This window comes from Amblyomma americanum, chromosome 10 (genome assembly GCF_052857255.1).
Source record: "Amblyomma americanum isolate KBUSLIRL-KWMA chromosome 10, ASM5285725v1, whole genome shotgun sequence".
NCBI lineage: Eukaryota > Metazoa > Arthropoda > Arachnida > Ixodida > Ixodidae > Amblyomma > Amblyomma americanum.
The window spans coordinates 109,255,952-109,275,328 of record NC_135506.1 but is presented as its reverse complement, the minus strand read 5'-3'; the positions used below and the strand labels follow the sequence as shown (position 1 = coordinate 109,275,328).

At 46.0% G+C, this 19,377-nt stretch overlaps 1 protein-coding gene across 1 annotated transcript in view; it reads right to left on the bottom strand.

Annotated features, from left to right (window-relative positions):
* The window catches only part of LOC144107466 (uncharacterized), a 198,079-nt gene that overhangs the window by 147,828 nt on the left and 30,874 nt on the right, over positions 1–19,377 (bottom strand). The window contains exon 3 of the mRNA XM_077640479.1: positions 3,379–3,580. Within this exon, the coding sequence (XP_077496605.1) occupies positions 3,379–3,580 (202 nt within the window). The remainder of the gene's footprint in view (positions 1–3,378; positions 3,581–19,377) is intronic.

Sequence of the window (19,377 nt, the reverse complement as noted above, 5' to 3'; positions counted from 1 at the left end):
GTAATCTGCGTGAGCGAAACTTCGCTGTCGGATGCCGACAAGAACCTGTACACGTTGCCTTCATGTAGCGCTGAATACTGCCATCGTAGCGATAGCGCGCACGGTGGCACAGCGATCTTTATTTCTTCTTGCTATCACTATCGTCGCCGAACTGATCTATCGCTAAAAGTGGGGAGTTGTGAATCTGTATGGATCGAACCAGACCAACCTTTCTTTTCACTAGATAGAAAAAATATAGTCATTGGCTGCATATACCGATCACCCTCGTCCCATGTCAGATTTCTGCTCAGCTCTGCACTCAGTCTTAGGGGTATTGTAAATGGAACGCAAAAATTTTATAATATGGGTGATATCAATATTAACACATTCGATCCCGACTGCTCATCATATGCAGATTATATGGAAGATTTAAATACCCATGGCTTCGAAAATCTTATCAACATTCCCACACGCATTTACGCTACTGGTTCAATCTCCCTCATAGATCACGCGTTATCAAACCTAATGTCCGCCCCTGATTCAGGTGTCATAGAAGCCGATATAACAGATCACTACCCTGTTTTCATACAGTTGGATTACTTTGTTAACTATGTTAGGCATACTCAGTTCATTAAAAGAACATTGGACTCTGCATTATTCCTTGAACGGGTTGCTATCATTGACTGGTCAGTTGTTAAGGCTCTTGATGACGCCGATATTGCATTCAATCAGTTCTCTCTTATTATCTCTAATTCTATCGATGAGTCTTCTACTATATATAATTGTAATAAGTTTTCAACTCCGAATAATCCCTGCATGACTTCTGGCATTTTAAACAGTTTGAGAAAGAAAGATAACCTCTATAGAAATTGCAAAAAGCAACCATTCACCTTAAGGCTTTTAGCGCGTTATAAGAAATATTATAATGTATTAGGTTTGCTCCTTAGAACAGCAAAGAGAAATAAATTACGCTGGAAATAACGTTCATAAGAAATGGAAAGTTATTAATTCCTTCCTAAACAGAAACAACTCGAAAGCTCCCATATCAACAATTACTTCGGGTAAGGTAACATATACCAATACCACAGACAATGCTTAAGCCTTGAGTGATTCATTTCCTCTAGCCTCAGGAGTAATAAATACTGCCGCTAATCAAACATTACAACGATCTCCTCATAGCATTTTCCTTTTCCCTGTCTCCCCTGATGAAATCGGCAAAATAATACGCAACCTGAAAGGCGCCAGTCCAGGTCTCGATAATATTCAATCATCCCATATTAAGTTAATTGCGCATCTCATTTGCGATGTCTTCGCCCATTATGTCAATCTGGTATTGAAATCGGGCACATTCCCTACTGCATTGAAAAAGGCAAAGCTAATTCGAGTCTTCAAAAATGGAGATAAACAAATAATTTCTAATTACCGCCCAATCGCTATTTTATCGTTTTTCAGTAAAATTATTCAAAAAGCCATTGCTATCCGAGTAAACAATTAACAAAATTTAACATTCTCTCACCTAACCAGTTCAGTTTCAGAATGGGATTTTCCACCTAATTAGCTGTGATCGCTCTCACCGATAAAGTTAAATCCTACATCGACGCAGGTAACTTTGCTGGTGCATTATTTATTGACATTTCCAAAGCTTTTGATTTCCTCAACCATGCTATTTTATTTATTAAGCTTGACGCTGTCGGCATAACTGGGCCTGCACTTTCGCTAATCAGAAGCTATTTATCCAATAGAAAACAAGCCGTGTTCATCTCGGGAACATACTCAAAATTCAAGACTACTAATGTTGGGGTTCCGAAAGGTTCCCTTCTTGGCCCTCTTCTATTTTTACTATATATATAAACGACCTCCCTAGGTGTGTCTATATTTCCAACTGTTTTCTTTATGCTGACGACAAAACAATCTTAACCCCAGATTCACTTATAAATAAAGTGGTCGATAAACTTAACATTCATGCACAGAATGTATTCGATTGGTGCAGAATTAATTTGTTCTTCATTAATGCATCCAAATCCAGCTTTATAGTTTCTAGGTCACCTCAAAAAATTCTTTGCGAAATCTTGTCTGTTAGCATAGGCTCAAACTCAATCCTTTCAGCTAATCACGTATCCTTTTTAGGCGTAGTACTGACAAACAACTTAAATTTCAGACCCACATCTCATCCATTTCCCGAAAAATGACTTATGGTATTAGAGTATTAATTAAAGTTCGCCCGTATTTCTATGTTCCCATTCTCATTTCCCTCTATTACTCGTTCATCCACTCCTATATTCAGTATTGCATTTTATCTTGGGGAAACACGTATCATTCGCATTTATCTTCTCTGCAAACTATTCAAAATCAAGCAATTCGAATTATCGCTTATAGTCACAACTCTGCAAATGCCCCTCGTCTGCTCCTATCATACAATATTTTATCAGTGCCCAAAATAATTGAATACAAAGATATGTACCCTTATGTACAAATCTGTTAGAAATCTGCTTCCTCTTTCGTTAACCTGCAGTGATCAAAATCCGCGTCGCAACGACACGCGTTTTGCTAATAACATTAACTTTTTACTCCCTAAACCTAACACTAATTACGGACAGCAAACAGTTCGTTTCACTACCAATACGTTATGGAACTCATTACCAGTTAACATTAAGCAATCACCTAATATCTGTGCCTTTATATCCGCTCTCCGTCAGTTTTTACAATCCCCCTAATTGTATTTTACTTGGTATATGGTACTAATATTTTCATTTATATTATTCAATGAGTTGTCTTTTGTATTGGTCTGTATGATATTAGGTGTGTAATCATTTTTAATTCAAATAAGAGTTTGCATTATTTCTCGCATTTTACACACTGCTCATTTATGATGCCAACAACTTTAATTTTTTGCATCTGCTGTCTGTAATTCATTTTTCAATTGTTCTTACAGGAGGTCCCGTCCACAGTCTCTGACTTTGGGACCTCCATCTGTATTCCAATGTTTTTCTCTAACCTTGTACCATAAACATGTAATAAACGAACCTTGAACCTTGAACATGAAATAAAGAAAAGCGAATTCGTCAACACTTAAAGATCATCAGCGTTGCGCAGTCACGCAATTTATCAAATAGCGGTATTACACCTCTGTTTATACTTAATTTTTGTGCACGCGCCCCCAGTCACTTTTACCTACAGTGCCGGTGTCACAGAAACCACGTACGCGCTACTATTATTACCGCTTCTACTCGCTCTGTGCCTTTAGCGCTTGATTTTCTGCAGGTACACCTTTTTAGCATCATTTCGCCTGTATCTCTGCTATCCAAAAACGAATGAAGTGCAGCTATTGCTGCGAGTATCAGGCTGCACTCCCAGTAGTTGTAATTTTGCATGACGTTTAGGCTTTTCCTAGTATCCTACCTGGATCTTACGTTTCTCCATTGATGCACGCAGGATGTGGATGCCTTTTGTGGGTTTGTAGTCGAAGGTGGCTTGCGGTGTGCTTTTACCATCAGTCATGACGTTGTAGGCCTTCCTGGTCCAAATACCTCCTGAAACACTAGACTCGTAGCAAAGCGCTTGAATTGATTCACCCAGTCTGCCGCGCAAGGAGACGTTGAACCTGAAAAACATCGCATCAGGTCAAGCGTGGGGCAGTTGCCTCGAGAAACGTCATTTTCCCGCGTCTATAAACTACAGCGTTCTAAGCTTGGTCTATTTAAGCTTCACCAATTATGTTACTAGTTTCGAATAGTTGGGGCAGTGAAAAATTTTCCTACAGAATGTGTGTCGCCTACCACAACCTAATGCTGCCCATACAACAAGCATTGATCATGTATACAACAGGCAGCCGTTTGTAGTTTATAAAAACGTGTATTTGGTCCGGATCATCCCAACTTATTGCAGTGCGCCATTTTGCTACATGGAACCTGCGGAAGAAAACATATGCTTTAGGCATGTTCGTAAAATGGTAGATTGCGTACGTACACAAAGTACAAGGCAAATGAATATGATATATAAAAGAAGTAAACACGCAAGTCTACAGCATGTGCCTCAGAGAACATCGGTATGACGAAGAAGCACATTTTAACGGGCCAGTATACCCAGAGCTACTTGTGTTACCATTTGGGAAACTTCTCCCAGCACCCATACACTCTAACCCGACAGTATTAATACACCAAACATCGGAGTGCTGCGCATGCCATGATATTGTGGGGCAGTCAATAACTGTTTTCAGGCAAAAAAAATGATATAATTCATAACTTCGGTGGTGAGCGGTAACACAATCAGTCAAATAGATGCAGCAACACAGTGTTGTAGGTTAACAGCCCGAGAGATTAAGTGCTCCTTTTGATGCCCCAGTGACACGAATTCGCCTGATCGATTTCCCACGCCGCCATGTACTAATTTCTCCAAGGAGCTTGCAAACAGTCTGAGTCGCCACATTCAGAGCGGTCAGTGACTTCGCGTGGACATAATTGGCGCCCCTGTGATGGAGCTGTGAGTACAAAAAAAACGGGTGAAGGTGCGACTTTCATTTAGCGCTGGAAAAATTATTTTCTGGATTTCTGACAAATGTTCCAAAGAGATAGGGAGAGCTCTCATTTATTAATATTTTTCAGTGACTGGACTTTCGAATTACTTTAACGCTGTCTTTTTCTTCTTGCACACTGCACAGATAAGCTGCACAAACTGAATTTAGTGATAATTGTATATGCTCTCGACATACCGATGTATCAAACTTCGGGGCGCTAAACTGCAGAGATATTCTTTTTGATTACTTTAAAATTTAGGCAACGCAGTGTTAAGAGTTGAGTGAGCCAATACATTCAGGCGATTGCGGATTGACTGTTGATGGACGGCGACTTTTTGCTTTCGGTGCCTAGATAGCGCTACCACCCCCTAACTTTTTTGCATTGGCCCCAAATGCTACTTAGGTTTTGAAGCGCAGCTTAGCAACATGTATGTACGTGATGCTCTGCTGGAGCAAGGAGGTGCCATCGCGTTCCTTGGGTAAAAATCACCTGCAACCAATATGAGCTGCCGGATAGAAAGAGCCCTAGAAGATAGCGAAGATCCCCTTCGTTTTCTTCAACAGCAGGGCTACAAATTCATCGCTGGTTTCGCCACTGAGTAAACCGAGTACTCTGCAAGAGGGAGATATCAAAGTACCGCTCCATTACCTGCCTTTGCAGAGCGCGGGATGGTGTTCACTACAGAAAATGTAGGGAAAGGACGAGAGAAATCTGCGGTGTCCGCTACCGGTAGTAAAGTGCTTCAAGCGACCGTCATATACCAGTTCGGGAAGTGTGACACGCCGCTGGGTTGCTTTCTCTCTTCCAAGACCGTCCTATTGGCAGTCGACTTCTTCAATTTGTTGGGAGACGATATATGCTCAACGCTGCAAATGTTTCGGGCTTAGTAGGAGCTGGCGGACATTCATCTACACCCATCACGGTCACTCTTTCTCGTTAACCTCTCATCCCGTCTGGTAAAGTCCCAGATGGGTGTGTTTCTGCTTTCTCGTACTTAGCAAATGATTTAATAGGGTTCATACGGCCCGCTCCTATTCGGCTGGTCAAGACTAGCAAAAGGGCCTGAACTTCTACAAGTGAGGAAAGCGCAGCGAGCTACAGCAAGTGAAGTGGCATATGTAATGTTAAGAGAAAGGAAGAGAGGTGGAGGAGGCAATGTACAACCTCAAATTAGTGATATTTCAGTCGATACCTAGAAGAATGTGCATGACCATGTAGGGTAGGGCGGGGTAAAACGAGAAAAAAATGTGCAAACTCATCCTGTTTTTGCTCTTTTATTTCAAAACTGGAAAATGTTGTACACGAGCCTTCCTTGACATCTTAACTAAGTGGTCAGCAAAACTAAGAAACCTTGCAACATCACAAATATGAATATTGATCTATCATAACAAGTCCCATTTTGCCCCGATCCACGGGGCATAACGAGACATAAGGTGGGCATAACGAGACATAAACCATTTTGTCAAAACGAAACAAAATCAGTTCTTGCACTCGGAGCACTTGAAGTACAATCCATGGGGCCCTGCGCACTCTTCTAGAGCCAACTCGTGACACATCGTGCATTGGATCCACACAGAACGAGGCGCTATGTTGCTCCATAATTCCTTGCGCATGAAGCACTCCCAGTTGCATTGGTTGCTTGTTAATAGCTTCGCAGAACGTTTTCCTTCAGTGCGATATCCTTCGATTGAACATCGCCACCAACAGCCCTTTCGTTCGATTTCCCGCTTCGTTTTCTTGAGGCCATACCTGACTCCTTGGGAGGTTTTGCTGAAAATAGGTTCGCCTTGTAAGGAGATGGGGTCAAAACGGTGCTCGTCTCCGACTTCCCTCTTTTTCCTTTTTCTATAGAAGGAACAGGAGAAAGAACTTGAAAGGTCGTGTCACTATGAGCGGGCTCTTCATTGTCTTCGGTAGAAGTAGGCTGGTAGCGGTTAGCGCGGGATTCTAGGTGTTGACGGCAAGTCTGATGTCCCGCTGTGCTTGCCAAAGGCGCTTCATCGAACACAGGATCATCCAGCGGCGCACGAAAAAGTGGCCAAACACCACACTTCTGCAATCTATTGGATATGTTACAGATGTTTCCTGATAGTTCAAGGACTTCTCTTTCCAGCTCACCTACATTCTCCATCGTGAGGCGACTCACAAAGTTGCTCAGCAGCCACTCTCGGCATGGGTTGTTGTAGGCAGCTTTGAAGGCTTTGAAAATGCTTACGTCAACTGGCTGTAACTTGTGTGTTGGATCCAAGCTGCTTCTTGCAAAGCACATATGAACCATACGTCTCCAGTCGTTTTGCTCACCGTTGAAGGGCATCATTAGTCACAGAGAAGGCTTTTGGATACAGCGCGAATAGAATGTTTTTGCTGGCGGACGCCTTCTAGAGTCTACTTCATATTGGCCTCGCTCCATGCAGCCCTCGTCGTCTTCCGTTTGCACCTGCGGGCAATTCTAGAAAACGAGAGAAAAAATCAGAGCTAAAGAGTGCACTCTGCGCGAGCATGGACAGCAATTACGCTGCTCTGAGCGACGAACTGTCGCGGTTTGCCCCTTCCATAGGCGTTTACTCAATCAAGTCTAAAATTATGAAGATTACCACATTGAGAACTGTAATATTTTCCACAGCTAGCTAAGGAGACGCAGTAACAACATTGCTATAAAACTGGCGGAGCCCGCTCTCATGTTGCACAACAGTTGGTGCGGGCGGTTGTGCAACCGCGCCTCATTTACCAAGCCCAATTCCAGCATTTTATGAGGGCTCAATGGGATCGTCTAGAAGTTGTTAATCGAGAGGAAATGAGGGTCATCACTTGCCTTCCCCACATTACCCCGATCATGGCGCTCCAAGAACATGCGCGGCTGAGTACACTAGATGAGCTGGGGCAGCAACGACGCGATGCTCGCCGCCTAAAGTCAAGCCTTAAACACACAACGTGTGCACTCAGGGCATATGCTTCATCGCAATCCATTCTACAGCCGCCCCCGCCAGTTTTCTATCCTGGCGTTTTGAACAGCTAAGCGATAACAAGCCATCTGATCTACGTCGGCCATCATCTACCCGCGCAGCATCGTCTTTTCGCGACTGAATTACAGAGCAAGATGCCTATCTTCCGCTTGGCGCCATCGTTATGTACGTTAACGCAAGCATCCAGTCCTGCCAAACAACAACGGCAGTTTACTGTCCTTGCAAGTGTGCTCTGAACAAAACGTCAAGGTTTCGCCTTTTAGAACCTCTTTCCTCCTGTGCGGAGATGCTTGCGGTTCAAGAGCCATTTTGCACTGTGGCCGCCGTTCCCATGCTACCCACGGCCCGCATTGTCATTCGCACCAACCCCCTTCACGTCACACGCCTACTGCGACGTGTCAGTCGCACCCCACAAATCTGCCAAGACATCCATCTTCTAGCAGCACCATCCCGCAGCAAATACGTATTAAGGGGGTCCCGAGTGACCTCCTGAGCGCACAAAGCCGTGCAGATTCTGCGACCTGCCTTTCGACCCCAACCTTGTTTTTGGCTCGATTCCTCAGTCTGGATGATACTACCTTGCTTTTAACAAGAAAGGAACACCTCCGGCGCCGCACACGTGCTCTAATTCCTCCGTGTGCGGTAACCCTCCCCCGTGGTCTTACCCGTGCATATGAGGTTGCGCTTCGGAGGATACGGGTCGGGGTTGCCTAACTCCAGCTGTGACACGAGAGTGGCCGCATTTCAAAGATTTATATTCCCGCCCCGGGTGTCCTGTCTGCAACATTAGAGATAGTGAGCCTGATGTTCACCAGTTGCTCTGGGTGTGCCCTGCGCGGAAGCCAACGAGAATTCAGCACCTGGCGGCAGTTGGTCTCTCACCGAAGAATCCGGATTCCTATTTCTCTTGGGCTCAGGGACCGTATCATCGTTCTCTTCTTGATCTATTTAAGCATCCTCATCATCCCTCATTTTATACCTATATGCCCAGAGGAAATAAACATCGCATTAAAAAAAATCAACAACAAAAATACGTACCTTGTCGCAGGAATTCACGGCTACGCTGTTGCACAGGTCCAAAGAAACGGGACGTCAGAATTTCGTACCTTTTTCGCGGGACAGCCGCTCCAAGAAAGTTGCTCGAGAATTTTTTTCCGGAAGTGAGCAACGCAAGATAGCCGCGTTTTTTAACATACATTTAGGGGGACTTAGAGGCACCCAAAGGTGGTTTAAGAAACCTGTTTAATCTGAAAGATTTTGCGCTAGATGTCGCTAGACGAGACGTCTCATTTTGCCTCGTGTCTCATTTTACCCCGCCCTACCCTAGGAGGAAGGCAATATAACCGATTGCCAATAAAGACAACAGAGAGGATTTCAAGATGACGCAGGCGGAGCAAGGGACGGCACAAAGTCAGGTGGGCGGATGAGAGTAGGACTTTGAAGGGTAAGATCTCTCAGCTTCCACAGAATAGGGCTATTTGCAGAGATACGGCGGATACCTTTGTCCTCCAGTGGTCGCGCTTAGGCTGATAATGATTCTGCCCTCTCATGTTCAACGGGAATATCTTGCATTTTTTCTTCGGTAGTAATGCCAGGTATTCTACAGCATCACTAGGTAGCATGTTGTTACGTGGCTGTTATAAGGTCGTGGTCAGCAGAAGAGCAGCCTGCTATCACAAGCAACACGTGCGCTGAGCGGTCGTCGAAGAATGCCCGCCGTTCTCTTCCGCGCTCATTTTAAAGTTGACAGCTAACATCTGAGAAATCTCCCGAATTGTCTCGAAGATCATGGCAGCTGATGCGCGTGATACCTGTCATTTCGCAGGGATTTCAGAGAGAGTAGCAAAAAGATGTTATGGCTGCGTGCCACATCTGAATAATAAACAAGAAAAATAGTGCTTCCAGGCAATAGAATAAAGCTTGGTTGATGGTACTACGTTCAGTAGTATAAATTGGCTTATACGATGTTGGAGCGACATGTTGAGGGGTACGGTCACATAGAGCGTAATCTTTGTCACGAGCGTGTTCAGCGCTGTTGTACATGCGACGGGAATTGCAGCTATCGCATTGCTTAAATGATCTTGTGGGTTGACGCCGTTGCACAATGGCCTCGTTGGTTTCGTCAAAGAATTGCTTATGTGAGCTCCACTGTAAACTTCGGAAAAAAAACTAGCGCTGCTGTCGATATATCCTGCGAAGGAATGGCCGATAGCATTTGGAACTGCACTGGCCAGAGCGGCGTTTGATTTTTCTCAGCTGGTTTAGTAGTCCGCTACTACAATGATCATTTTATACCAAACGTCGGCATAGCAGAGATGCTGCGGCCATGTTTTATAATCTTCTGAAAAAGCGTTGTGGAAACGGTAGGCTTCAATTACCCTGGTGATCTTGCGGACGGCCCCCTAGCCTCGCATATGGATAGAGGCGGTTCTTCAGCGATGAAGAAACGTCCGACCACGGCGGTATTGTCGTGGTCGTTACACTTCACCTAGAATTCGCGGAGAATGGGACTTTTCGTATGGAAGAATGTTCAGTCGCGTCATGCAGAATATGTTCGCAGACACAGAGACACAGTAAATTTTCTTTCAAATAAAAATGTCCACCGACGTGAGTAATCCAGATTGCAGTGCACTCATTTTACGTAGTGAGAAAAAGAATTTTTCTTAGATTAAGATTCGGTACGATGCGCGGCAGAATGCTTCTTTTGAGTGGTGTATTCCTACGTTTCAAATATTCGACAAAGCTTCAGTTTGTACAAGCTTGTATAGTGTTTTAATGCAAACGTACTGCCCCGTGAAATCATTAACACAGCCTGTGTTGTCTTTGCCCCTTTCCACCCGTTAGCGAATAAGGTAGAGTGATGGAGTCGTTACCCCACCAATTTCTTTCCGCATGCAGAGAAAACTTTTCATGAGCGCTTCATTCTAAATTATCATGAGTAAGACTGCTAGATGAATGTTTCTATTCGTTAAAAGAAATTAACCACTGTTCATGTCTCACCACTTTTATTGGCCTGTCGTAAATTCTGATGTTAAATTCTAATATAGCCTTCATGGCCACACGGCAATCCTTCCGTGTTTCCGAGCACATGGCGTTTGCCTTCAAAAAAGGGCGGCTCACTTTTGCCGTGATTCCTCGCTACCGTCATTCATCTCGGCCAGTATGGCGAATATATCTACAATCCTGGATTAGGTGCACATATCAGTTTAAAATTTTTTTCGAAGTCTCCAAGAACATACTGTCTTAATACGGTAGTCTTCTAGTACGCTCGCTGCATTGGTCACGTTGTGTCCTATAGGAATCACACGTCAGCGCTCATGAAGTGGATTAGCCATTCTGGTGTGCTTCACAATTGTCTATCAAAATGTCCATAATAAAAAAAACTTGGCGGCAGGACATTTGTCGGACGCATCTGGAGATAGCGCTCTAGCACCAACCTTCCGCGTGCATGGACCTGCTTTTACGTGACGTCGATTATGCTTGAAAAATAAAGGTCCACACACTGGTGAAGTGTCACATCTTTGGCTGCAGCAGTCGCCTTTGAACTTCATCCCCACCAAGACTCTCTACTGCGTTTTTCCAGGGGATTGTCCGCACTCGGTGCAGAAATCTCTGTTACCGAAAGCACTCATGATTAGTTCATTTTTTTAGGCCTGCTTACTTTACGAAAAAAGCGCAGTCGCGACGAAAAAAGATTAGAACTATGAGGTACCACCAAAACGTCATATACAAATTCTCAACGCTGCGGTTACGAACATGCTGATAAGAAAAGTACAAGGCATGTTCGCGATCGCGAAACAGGGCGCTGCTCCAGAAGCACGGTAAAATCTTCATCACTCTGGTGACGTCATTGTGCTATTTTTTCTTCACGACTTTAAATGGTGCTTTGGAGTATTACCGGAACGGCAGAAGTACGATGGCTTCACGTCTAACCCAAGAGTACAGTCCGACATGAAGAAAGTTGTATGCTCTCTCGCTCTTCCATCAGTGTCAGCAGTCCATCGTGCGCTTTTAACCTTCACCGATTAGCAGTGGCTGACTTGGCAAAGATTCTTTTTGATGTATTTCTATTTTTGAAAGGGGTGTCGCTTTTAAATATTATTTGCTCTTAGCACTCATTCTCGGAAAAATACGCGGTACACAGTTCGCGAACCACGGCGAATATGAAGATGGACGTGAGGGCGATGATTATGCACAACTAAAGAAAATCATGTGGAATTATTCCGCGTGAATGCTGTCCAGTAAAAAGGAAATGATCGGAAGGCAAGAGATCTCAAGCGTCAATTCTGCGACAGCAGTTGTTATTACTATCGGTTAATACGTTGATGAATACACTGTAAGCCGAGGCTTCGCACGAGCAAGAAAATTTCTTGTGGAGGGTGAAGGTGGGCGGAGGTGGGGTCGATGGTGGCAGTAGTGGTGGGTAGCTCCCGATGCTAGATGGGGGGGAGGGTGGCGCACCTGCCGATGGTGGTCCTCTTGGAGGGCAGAAGATTTTCTCCCTTTGTCTAAATTTGATTTCGCCATTACTTTTTCATTTCGCATCTGAGTGGCTTTTTGGTGGGGGACGCCTTCGGGCGGGAAATCTGAATCGTATGGCGATGGCTGACGTTTCTTAGGGTGAAGGCAGGAGAATTGGTTCAAAGGTGGCGTGGGCGGATGAGCGTCCACACACCTCGAGATAAGCAGTGGGGTGGTGGGTGGTGAAAAGAGGTTCTGGAGAATGCATCTGAATGAGAAGAGAGGGCGAAAAACATTTATTTCCTAACCCTGGTCATGTCGCCGTCTCATGTCAGACCGTCTGAGCCTATGACGCCTAACACGTGGGCGATATGAGATCCAGCTTGCCTGGGCTTGCTTGAGGCATCGCTTGGACAGACGTCAGATTCCGGTTATGGCGGGAGGACAGAGCAGGCCTGCTTTCGTAGTAAAAATATGATACACCATGATACACAAACGAACATGATTTCATCCATACGCTGCGCCAAAACAAAAGCTTCGTTCCCCGGGGCCTTTAGCGGCTCGTAAATCGCCGTAGCCTCTCGCGCCGTGTGTTCTAATTGGAAATATCTTGTTTTTGCATGCTTCAAATCGTCTTCTGCCTACTAGAATTGAGGCCGCTTAGTGGTCTGGTCTAGAACAATAACGTGCACTGATATCACGCAGCACCTGGGTGTCGTTTGCATTTTGCTTCCGTCGAAACGCGGGCGCCGTGGCCAGGAGGGCGAAGACGCCTCTAAGCCACGTAAGAAGCCAGGAAAAAACTGGTTGTTCGAAAAAGAAAGCAATAATCACTGCCTGAATCTTGGTAGACACGATAACCGCATCGAGAAGAAAACGGTGGATGACGGCATTGAAAAAAGGAAGAGAGAAAGGGTGGCCGCGCATGGGGGCTATGTACCAATATCGACCTCCTGAGGTACCATAATGTGCTCTAACGCCTCAGGCCGGAGAAAATCTGGGCTGCTCAGGTTTTCAAGCGTCACCATTCAGAAAAGGCGCGAATAACTTCAACAGCAATAACTTGTGACCAATAACGCCTGCCTGCCGCTCCATCTCTGAGCTACACTTTTATAGCCATGCTTTTCCTGCGATGCATTTATTGCTGACAGCTACTCTCTTAGTCAAAATATAACGCGTTTTTTCTTGCTTGCTGGTGATCACCATGCGATAATTAGTGACGCAAGATAAAATTGCTGAAGACAGGAGCACGTTCGCCTCCTCTTTTACTACATGTTACCTAGGCAGTAATTCTCGTGTAAGATGAAAACCCAAAGCTATAGCAGTAGAGGCGAAATGAACTTCGAAGACTCCAGCAATATTTTAGGGGTGCTTTCTCTTACGGTTCAATGTGAAACAGCAGTGATTAGTGAAATCTGAGCTAAAAATTGTACGCGCCCATGCTACCTACACTCGTGTGACACCATACCACGAAGCCGCCAGGGATCCAGCATAAGGGATGCTTCATGGCAAAAGCTTGCTTCAATACTGGTCCTGAGTTAGAATCTTTCTTGCTAAGTGCCGCATATTGAACAATTTGCCTTAAAACTACCTGACGTTTTGAAGCTAATTCCCTTCTTTTCCTAGGCGCGGATTAACAGACCTCGAGTTCCGTCTTTTGGACGTGTCCTTTGTGTGGATGAGAACCTCGTAGTCGACTGCGTATTTGATATCCAGCTGCTGCTGTTTGGTACTAGGTATGCTATAAATAACTATTTTATGTCGGTTTGGGCCGTGTTTTAGTCCTTTTTGCTCGTATAGAGAAATCATGCAGGTTTATCGACTTCAATGGCCAGTGTTGCACGATGTGAGCGGCCACGTCGAGCCTACAGCATTGTGGGATGATTTCCTGAGGGCTTCACATAGACTTCAGTACAAGCTGGCGGTGCCTGGAGCGCAGCGCTCTACTAGGAAAGTTCGACTTGGCCGAGAGCTTCATGTGCGTACCGAGGGGCCAGGGCTAAGCACTACGACGGCATATGCTATATGCGATTCTCTCGTCGCGCTTGTCGCTTTGCGCAGCTCCGAGCTCTGAGGAACTTGCATAGGTTCTCTTTTTTTTAGCTAGCACTCCCATTAGATGCAGTCCGCACAGCTCCTGATGCAGCATCTAGCAGATTATGTCTGTCACGTTCTATCCGAATAGTCATGCTGTCTGCAAGGCTTGGTGTTGGGCTTAGAATGGTCGTCGAAGTTTAGGCGCTGATACGTCAAACATCTTATAAATCATAGCGGTTTCATTGGTATATTCAGAGACACTATTGGATAGGTTCATTGCTCTGCATTATAAACAAGACTGCTGATGCCTCTCGTGCAAGAGAAAGTCTCGTCCTTGCTTGGATTAGGGTTGGTGATAGAAACAATAGCAGCAACAGCTTGTCAGGAACGTGGAAAATGACTCAGTCATTAGTGCAGAACACGCATAATAGAGACAATGGCTTTGACTTTGCAGGCTGCGACAAATATCTGCTGTTGCTTTTCTTTCTCAGTGAGCCCTCGTCACTGTAGAGCCTCTGCTTTGAGAATTTTATTGCCAATCCATCTGCTTTTGTTTTTCAGCTAATCCTCATTTTTAAAAAGGACCACCCGTTCGGAATGCCTGAAAGAACTTAGTGATTCTTTTCCGTACAGCCTTCTAAACTTGGCAGAAAAAATGGTTCCTGAATGATCAGATGAGGTCCTGCTGCAGACAGCGTTGTTCTGGAAGCGTCAAGTCTTTCACGTTTTTTTTTCTGAAGGGGCCTAAACTCTTAGTGACCGGTGACCATTGATAGAAATTGTGTCATGGTGCCTAAGAACGATAAAGGAGGACTGGCTCTCAGTGCGCTCATATATCCACATTGCCAGTATTACGAAGCATGTCGCGTAACGTAATAAGAATACAGGTAAACTAGACAGGGTGTTGTGTGGAAATAAAGGGAGTTATAGGGGATATGCGTCATTTAACTAAAAAATGCTGCCAGCGCAGATAACGAAACATAGTAGTAGCCTAGAAAAAATTTACAATCGCTCTCAGCTGCGGCGAGCCTGCAGGCGGCTTATAAATTTCAAATAATTCAGCTAGCAACACTGTGAGCAGCTCTCATAATGTCAACTGCTCCTGGATGCTCTTCCATCGTTGTCCTGACGCACAAGTTGGCCAGAATGTTGCCCATTCATATCCCAGGCTCCTACACTACCTGCGTCAGCCCACGCCGCCGTGCTTCAACCTAGAACAATTGATCATCATGATAAACCAGACTACACCAAGAGCAGGGCAAAGGCCTCTCCCATGTCTCTCTATTAACCCTGTCCTTTGCCAGCGGCGCCCAGCCAGTGCCTGAAGACAGAATACTAGAAAGGGTTACATTTCTGCGGTAATCACCCAAAGAGTAAAATATCAAGCTGTGCAGCGTCATCCGAAGATGGAGAGATGTTCTCGAATAATGATAGTCAAGGAGTGCGTCAGGATACATGCATGGCTGTGGCATTGTCGTTGTTCCCGTTGTGGGCTATTTCTGTTCTTTTTTAGAACATTACAATTTACAGTCTAGGGGCGCGTTTATTATGTGTTTTCGGAGACGCTGTGTAGGATCTTGCAGCGTATTTTGGCGTATCTAACACCAAGAAAGCGATGCAACTTGTTTGTCTTCAGGCGCAGCGTACTGTCCGCGCATGCCAGGTAGCGGAGCCGGTGACAGTTGATACCACACTATAGATTCTCCCGGTGAAGAAAGAGGCATCCTAACGACTGACGGGGAAGAAGAACAGACGGGTTGTTATACGGCTTCAGTGGATTGGCGTGGACTGTTTTACAGCCCTGGCGACGGAATTCCACAGAGGGAACAATGGACTCAACGATGCAGTTAACAGGAGAGGTTTGCTTGAGAACCCGGTAGGGGCCATCATAGCGGACAAGCAGTTTTCGAAAAAGGCCGCATGTTGTGAGAAGCACCGAGAGCACCCGAGGGAGTCAGCGGGATAAGATGTAGAGGCCTAGACGGTGTCGCAGTCATGTTTTTGCTGCCACTGGCTCTGCGAGCGAGCGAGCCTAGGGCATTCTTCAGCGTACGTGGCGGCGTAGCAGAGTGGCGTGGACTCGGAAACGTTGAGGCGGTAGCGAAGAGTATCCATAGTTCAGAGGGGCTCGCGGCCACACAACAGAAAGAAGGAAGAGAATGCAGTGGTGGTTTGCGTTGCAGTGTTATACGCGTAGGTGACGAAGGGAAGAACCTGGTCCCAGTTCGAGTGGCCGGCGTTGACGTACATGGTCAGCATGTCACTGAGGCTTTGGTTAAAACGCCCTGTCAGGCCGTTCGGCTCAGGGTGGTAAGACGAAGCGGTTCGGTGGATAATGTGGCATTCCATGAGGAGGGTGTCAAAAGCGTCAGACAGGAATACACGTCCACGGTCGTTCAGCATTCATGAGTAGCACCTTGACGAAGAATCAGGTTATTTAGATGAAAGGAAGCGATGTCATGGGTGGACGCAGACGGCAATGGTTACGTCTCAGTATAACGTGTGAGACGGTCGACGGCCACGATAATCCAACTGTGACCAGCGGGATCGGGACGAAGTGGGCTCTGGAGGTCTATGCCAACTCGAGCAAACTTGCGGGCAGGACAGTCTAACGGCTGCAATGAAGAAGGCGAGTTGTGGGTAGGAGTTTTACGCCGTTGACAAGAAGGACAAGACCGCACAAATTGGCGAACAAAGCGGTCCATCACAAACGAGTAGGACTGCAGACGCAGACGCGTGCAGGTTTTCAATACGCCGCCATGTGCACACTGGGGTCCGCACGGAAATCAGCACAAATCTCTGTGCGTAGACGGCGAGGGATGACTTGGAGCTATCTGCGTCCTTCGAACAGGTAATTGCTACGATAGAGTAGACTGTCGCGAAAAGAAAAAATGGCGGTCAAGGAGGACTGCACGGGTTAAATAATCTGTAGCGAACTCGAAAGAAAGTCGAGGAGAGCGGCAATTCAAGGCTCTTTCTACTGCTCTGTGGACATGTGTGCAGTGGAAATCGAAGATAGGTCTGAAGCAGACACCGAGTCAGACGATGCAGCACTATGTAGTGGTGAGCGGCAAATAGCATCCGCGACACTGTGCTTGAGGCCACAGTGATAAATGACACGAATGCCATCCTCCTTGAATCGCAGAGCCCAGCGACCGAGGCAGCCTGTCGGGTTTTTCGGAGAGGCCAGCCAGCTCAGGGCAAGGTGGTTGGTGACGATACAGAACGGAGGGCCGTAGACATAGGGTAGAAATTTGCCAATGGCCCAAATAATGTCCAAACATTTTCTTTCTCTAAAAGAACAGTTGGCCTCCGCTTTGCTTAAGGTCCGACTGGCATACGCAACCATATACTCAGGGAAACCAGGTTTGGGTTGGGTGAGAACAGCACCTAGTCTAATACCACTAGCGCCAGTGTGAAGTTCAGTTGCCAGAGTGGGGTAAGAGTGGTGCAGGACAAGATGCGAAACCAACAGGCGGCGCAAAGTGTTGAAGGCATTATCGCAAGCAGGCCTCCAAGCGAAGATTTTGGAGCTGCCGGCGAAGAGCTGGATCAGAGGGTCGATGATTGAGGCGAAATTCGCAATGAAGCGGCGAAAGTACGAGCAGAGGCCAACGAAGCTGCGGTGCTGAATTAGTGGGGTTGGGTTAAGAAATTCGGCAACTGCTCGATGTTTTGCAGGGTTCGTAAAAATATCGGTCCTAGAAACGACATGTCCTAAAATGGTGAGCTGTCGGGCAGCAAAGCGGCGCTTTTAGAAATTGAGCTAAAGCCCAGCGTAAGTGAGACAAGTGAGGACGGGCTTCAGGCGGAGAAGATAAGAAAGAAAGTCGACAGAAAAGACGACTACATCATCGAGATAGCAAAGAAAAGTCTACCACTTGAATCCACTGAGGATAGTGTCCATCAGGCGTTCAAAAGTTGCTGGGGCGTTTCAAACGCCAAACGAAGCCTTCAATTGTTATGAAGGGACTTTTTGAGCGATCAAAGTCAGCCATCGGGACCTGCCAAAAGCTTTAGCGCAAATTCAGCGAGGATAAATACTCGGTTCCTTGCAGGCAATCCAGGGCGTAATCGATGCATTGCATCGATGCCTCTACCGTCTGCTACGCATCTATGACTCCCTTCTTCGTGATCGTGTTGAGACATTGGTAATCAACACATATCTTGATGGAGCCATCTTTCTTTTTCACCAACACAACGGGAGACGCCCAGGGACTATGGGACGGCTGTATGATTCCCCGGCGCAACAAGTCGTTGACGTGATCAGAAATGACTCAGCGCTCAGAAGCCGACACGCGTTAGAGGCGCTGCAGAGAGGGGTGCGTGTATCGGTGTCGATGGTGTGCGCAACGAAAAACGTCTGAGGAAAAACGTAACCTCTGTAGGAGAGCGACGAGTTGACTACGTACCAGTGGCGGAAGGTCACCGTCATGGAAATCGTCTTGGGGTGGCGGATCAGTCACAACATCACAAGATCTGAGCACGTCGGTTTCTAAGGAAGCGGCTGTGTTAAGAATAGGAGAAGGAAGGCAAGAATCAATTTCTTCAATACACCCGAGGCATTCACCTCGTAGCACGGCTGACGGGCACAAAGAGGCTTTCGAGACGTAAACTGCACTTTGTTCGTTGTGGATCGTGAGAACAGAAAAGGGAAACAGGAGGCAGGGATGGCGAGAAGGGGTTGCGGTAGGCGCGAAGAAAAACATTTTAATGAGTGACGCCTGCACAAGAGAGTGGTAAGAGGGTAGCAGAAAAAACGAAGGATTCTCGGTATGAGCGGCGACAAGATGTTTGGAAGATTTTGTAGGCACTTCACTGAAGGGAGCGTCACTCAGCGAAGAAAAGGCAATTTCCGCTCGGCCGCAGTGAATAACGGCCCGACGAGCCGAAAGGATGCCGCATTTTAGGCTGTGAGGAGTGACACAAAACAATAAACTCAGTGGTGTGCAAACCATCTTGAATGAAGACACGGTCCCAACACGCGGCTGAGGGATGAATGAACTGTGAGGAGGCGGTGCGGAGCGAAAAGTCAGAAAGCGGGCTTGACACGTTTACTAACGTCAACGATGTCCGCAGTGCAACTAGTGAAGGTTTCTTCGGTGTGTTGAGCACGATCACTTAAACGTTTTTCGGCACGGAGCTTGCGCACAAAAAAATCCGCGAAAACGTCATTATAGTTACATATAAAGCACGAAGATCTATAAATCCCTCTAGTTACTGGCCTATATCTGCGCTAAGGGCCTATAATGCTATTTGAGAAAAATTCTGGTGAACCGCAAGAGTATGTTTATACAAATACAACATATAAATTCTCCCACAGCAACACGGTTCTCGGCCGCTCCATTCAAAACTATTATTAATAAATAATTAGCTTAGGTCATAAATTATGCAATTAAGTGACAAGAAATTTGCGGATGTGC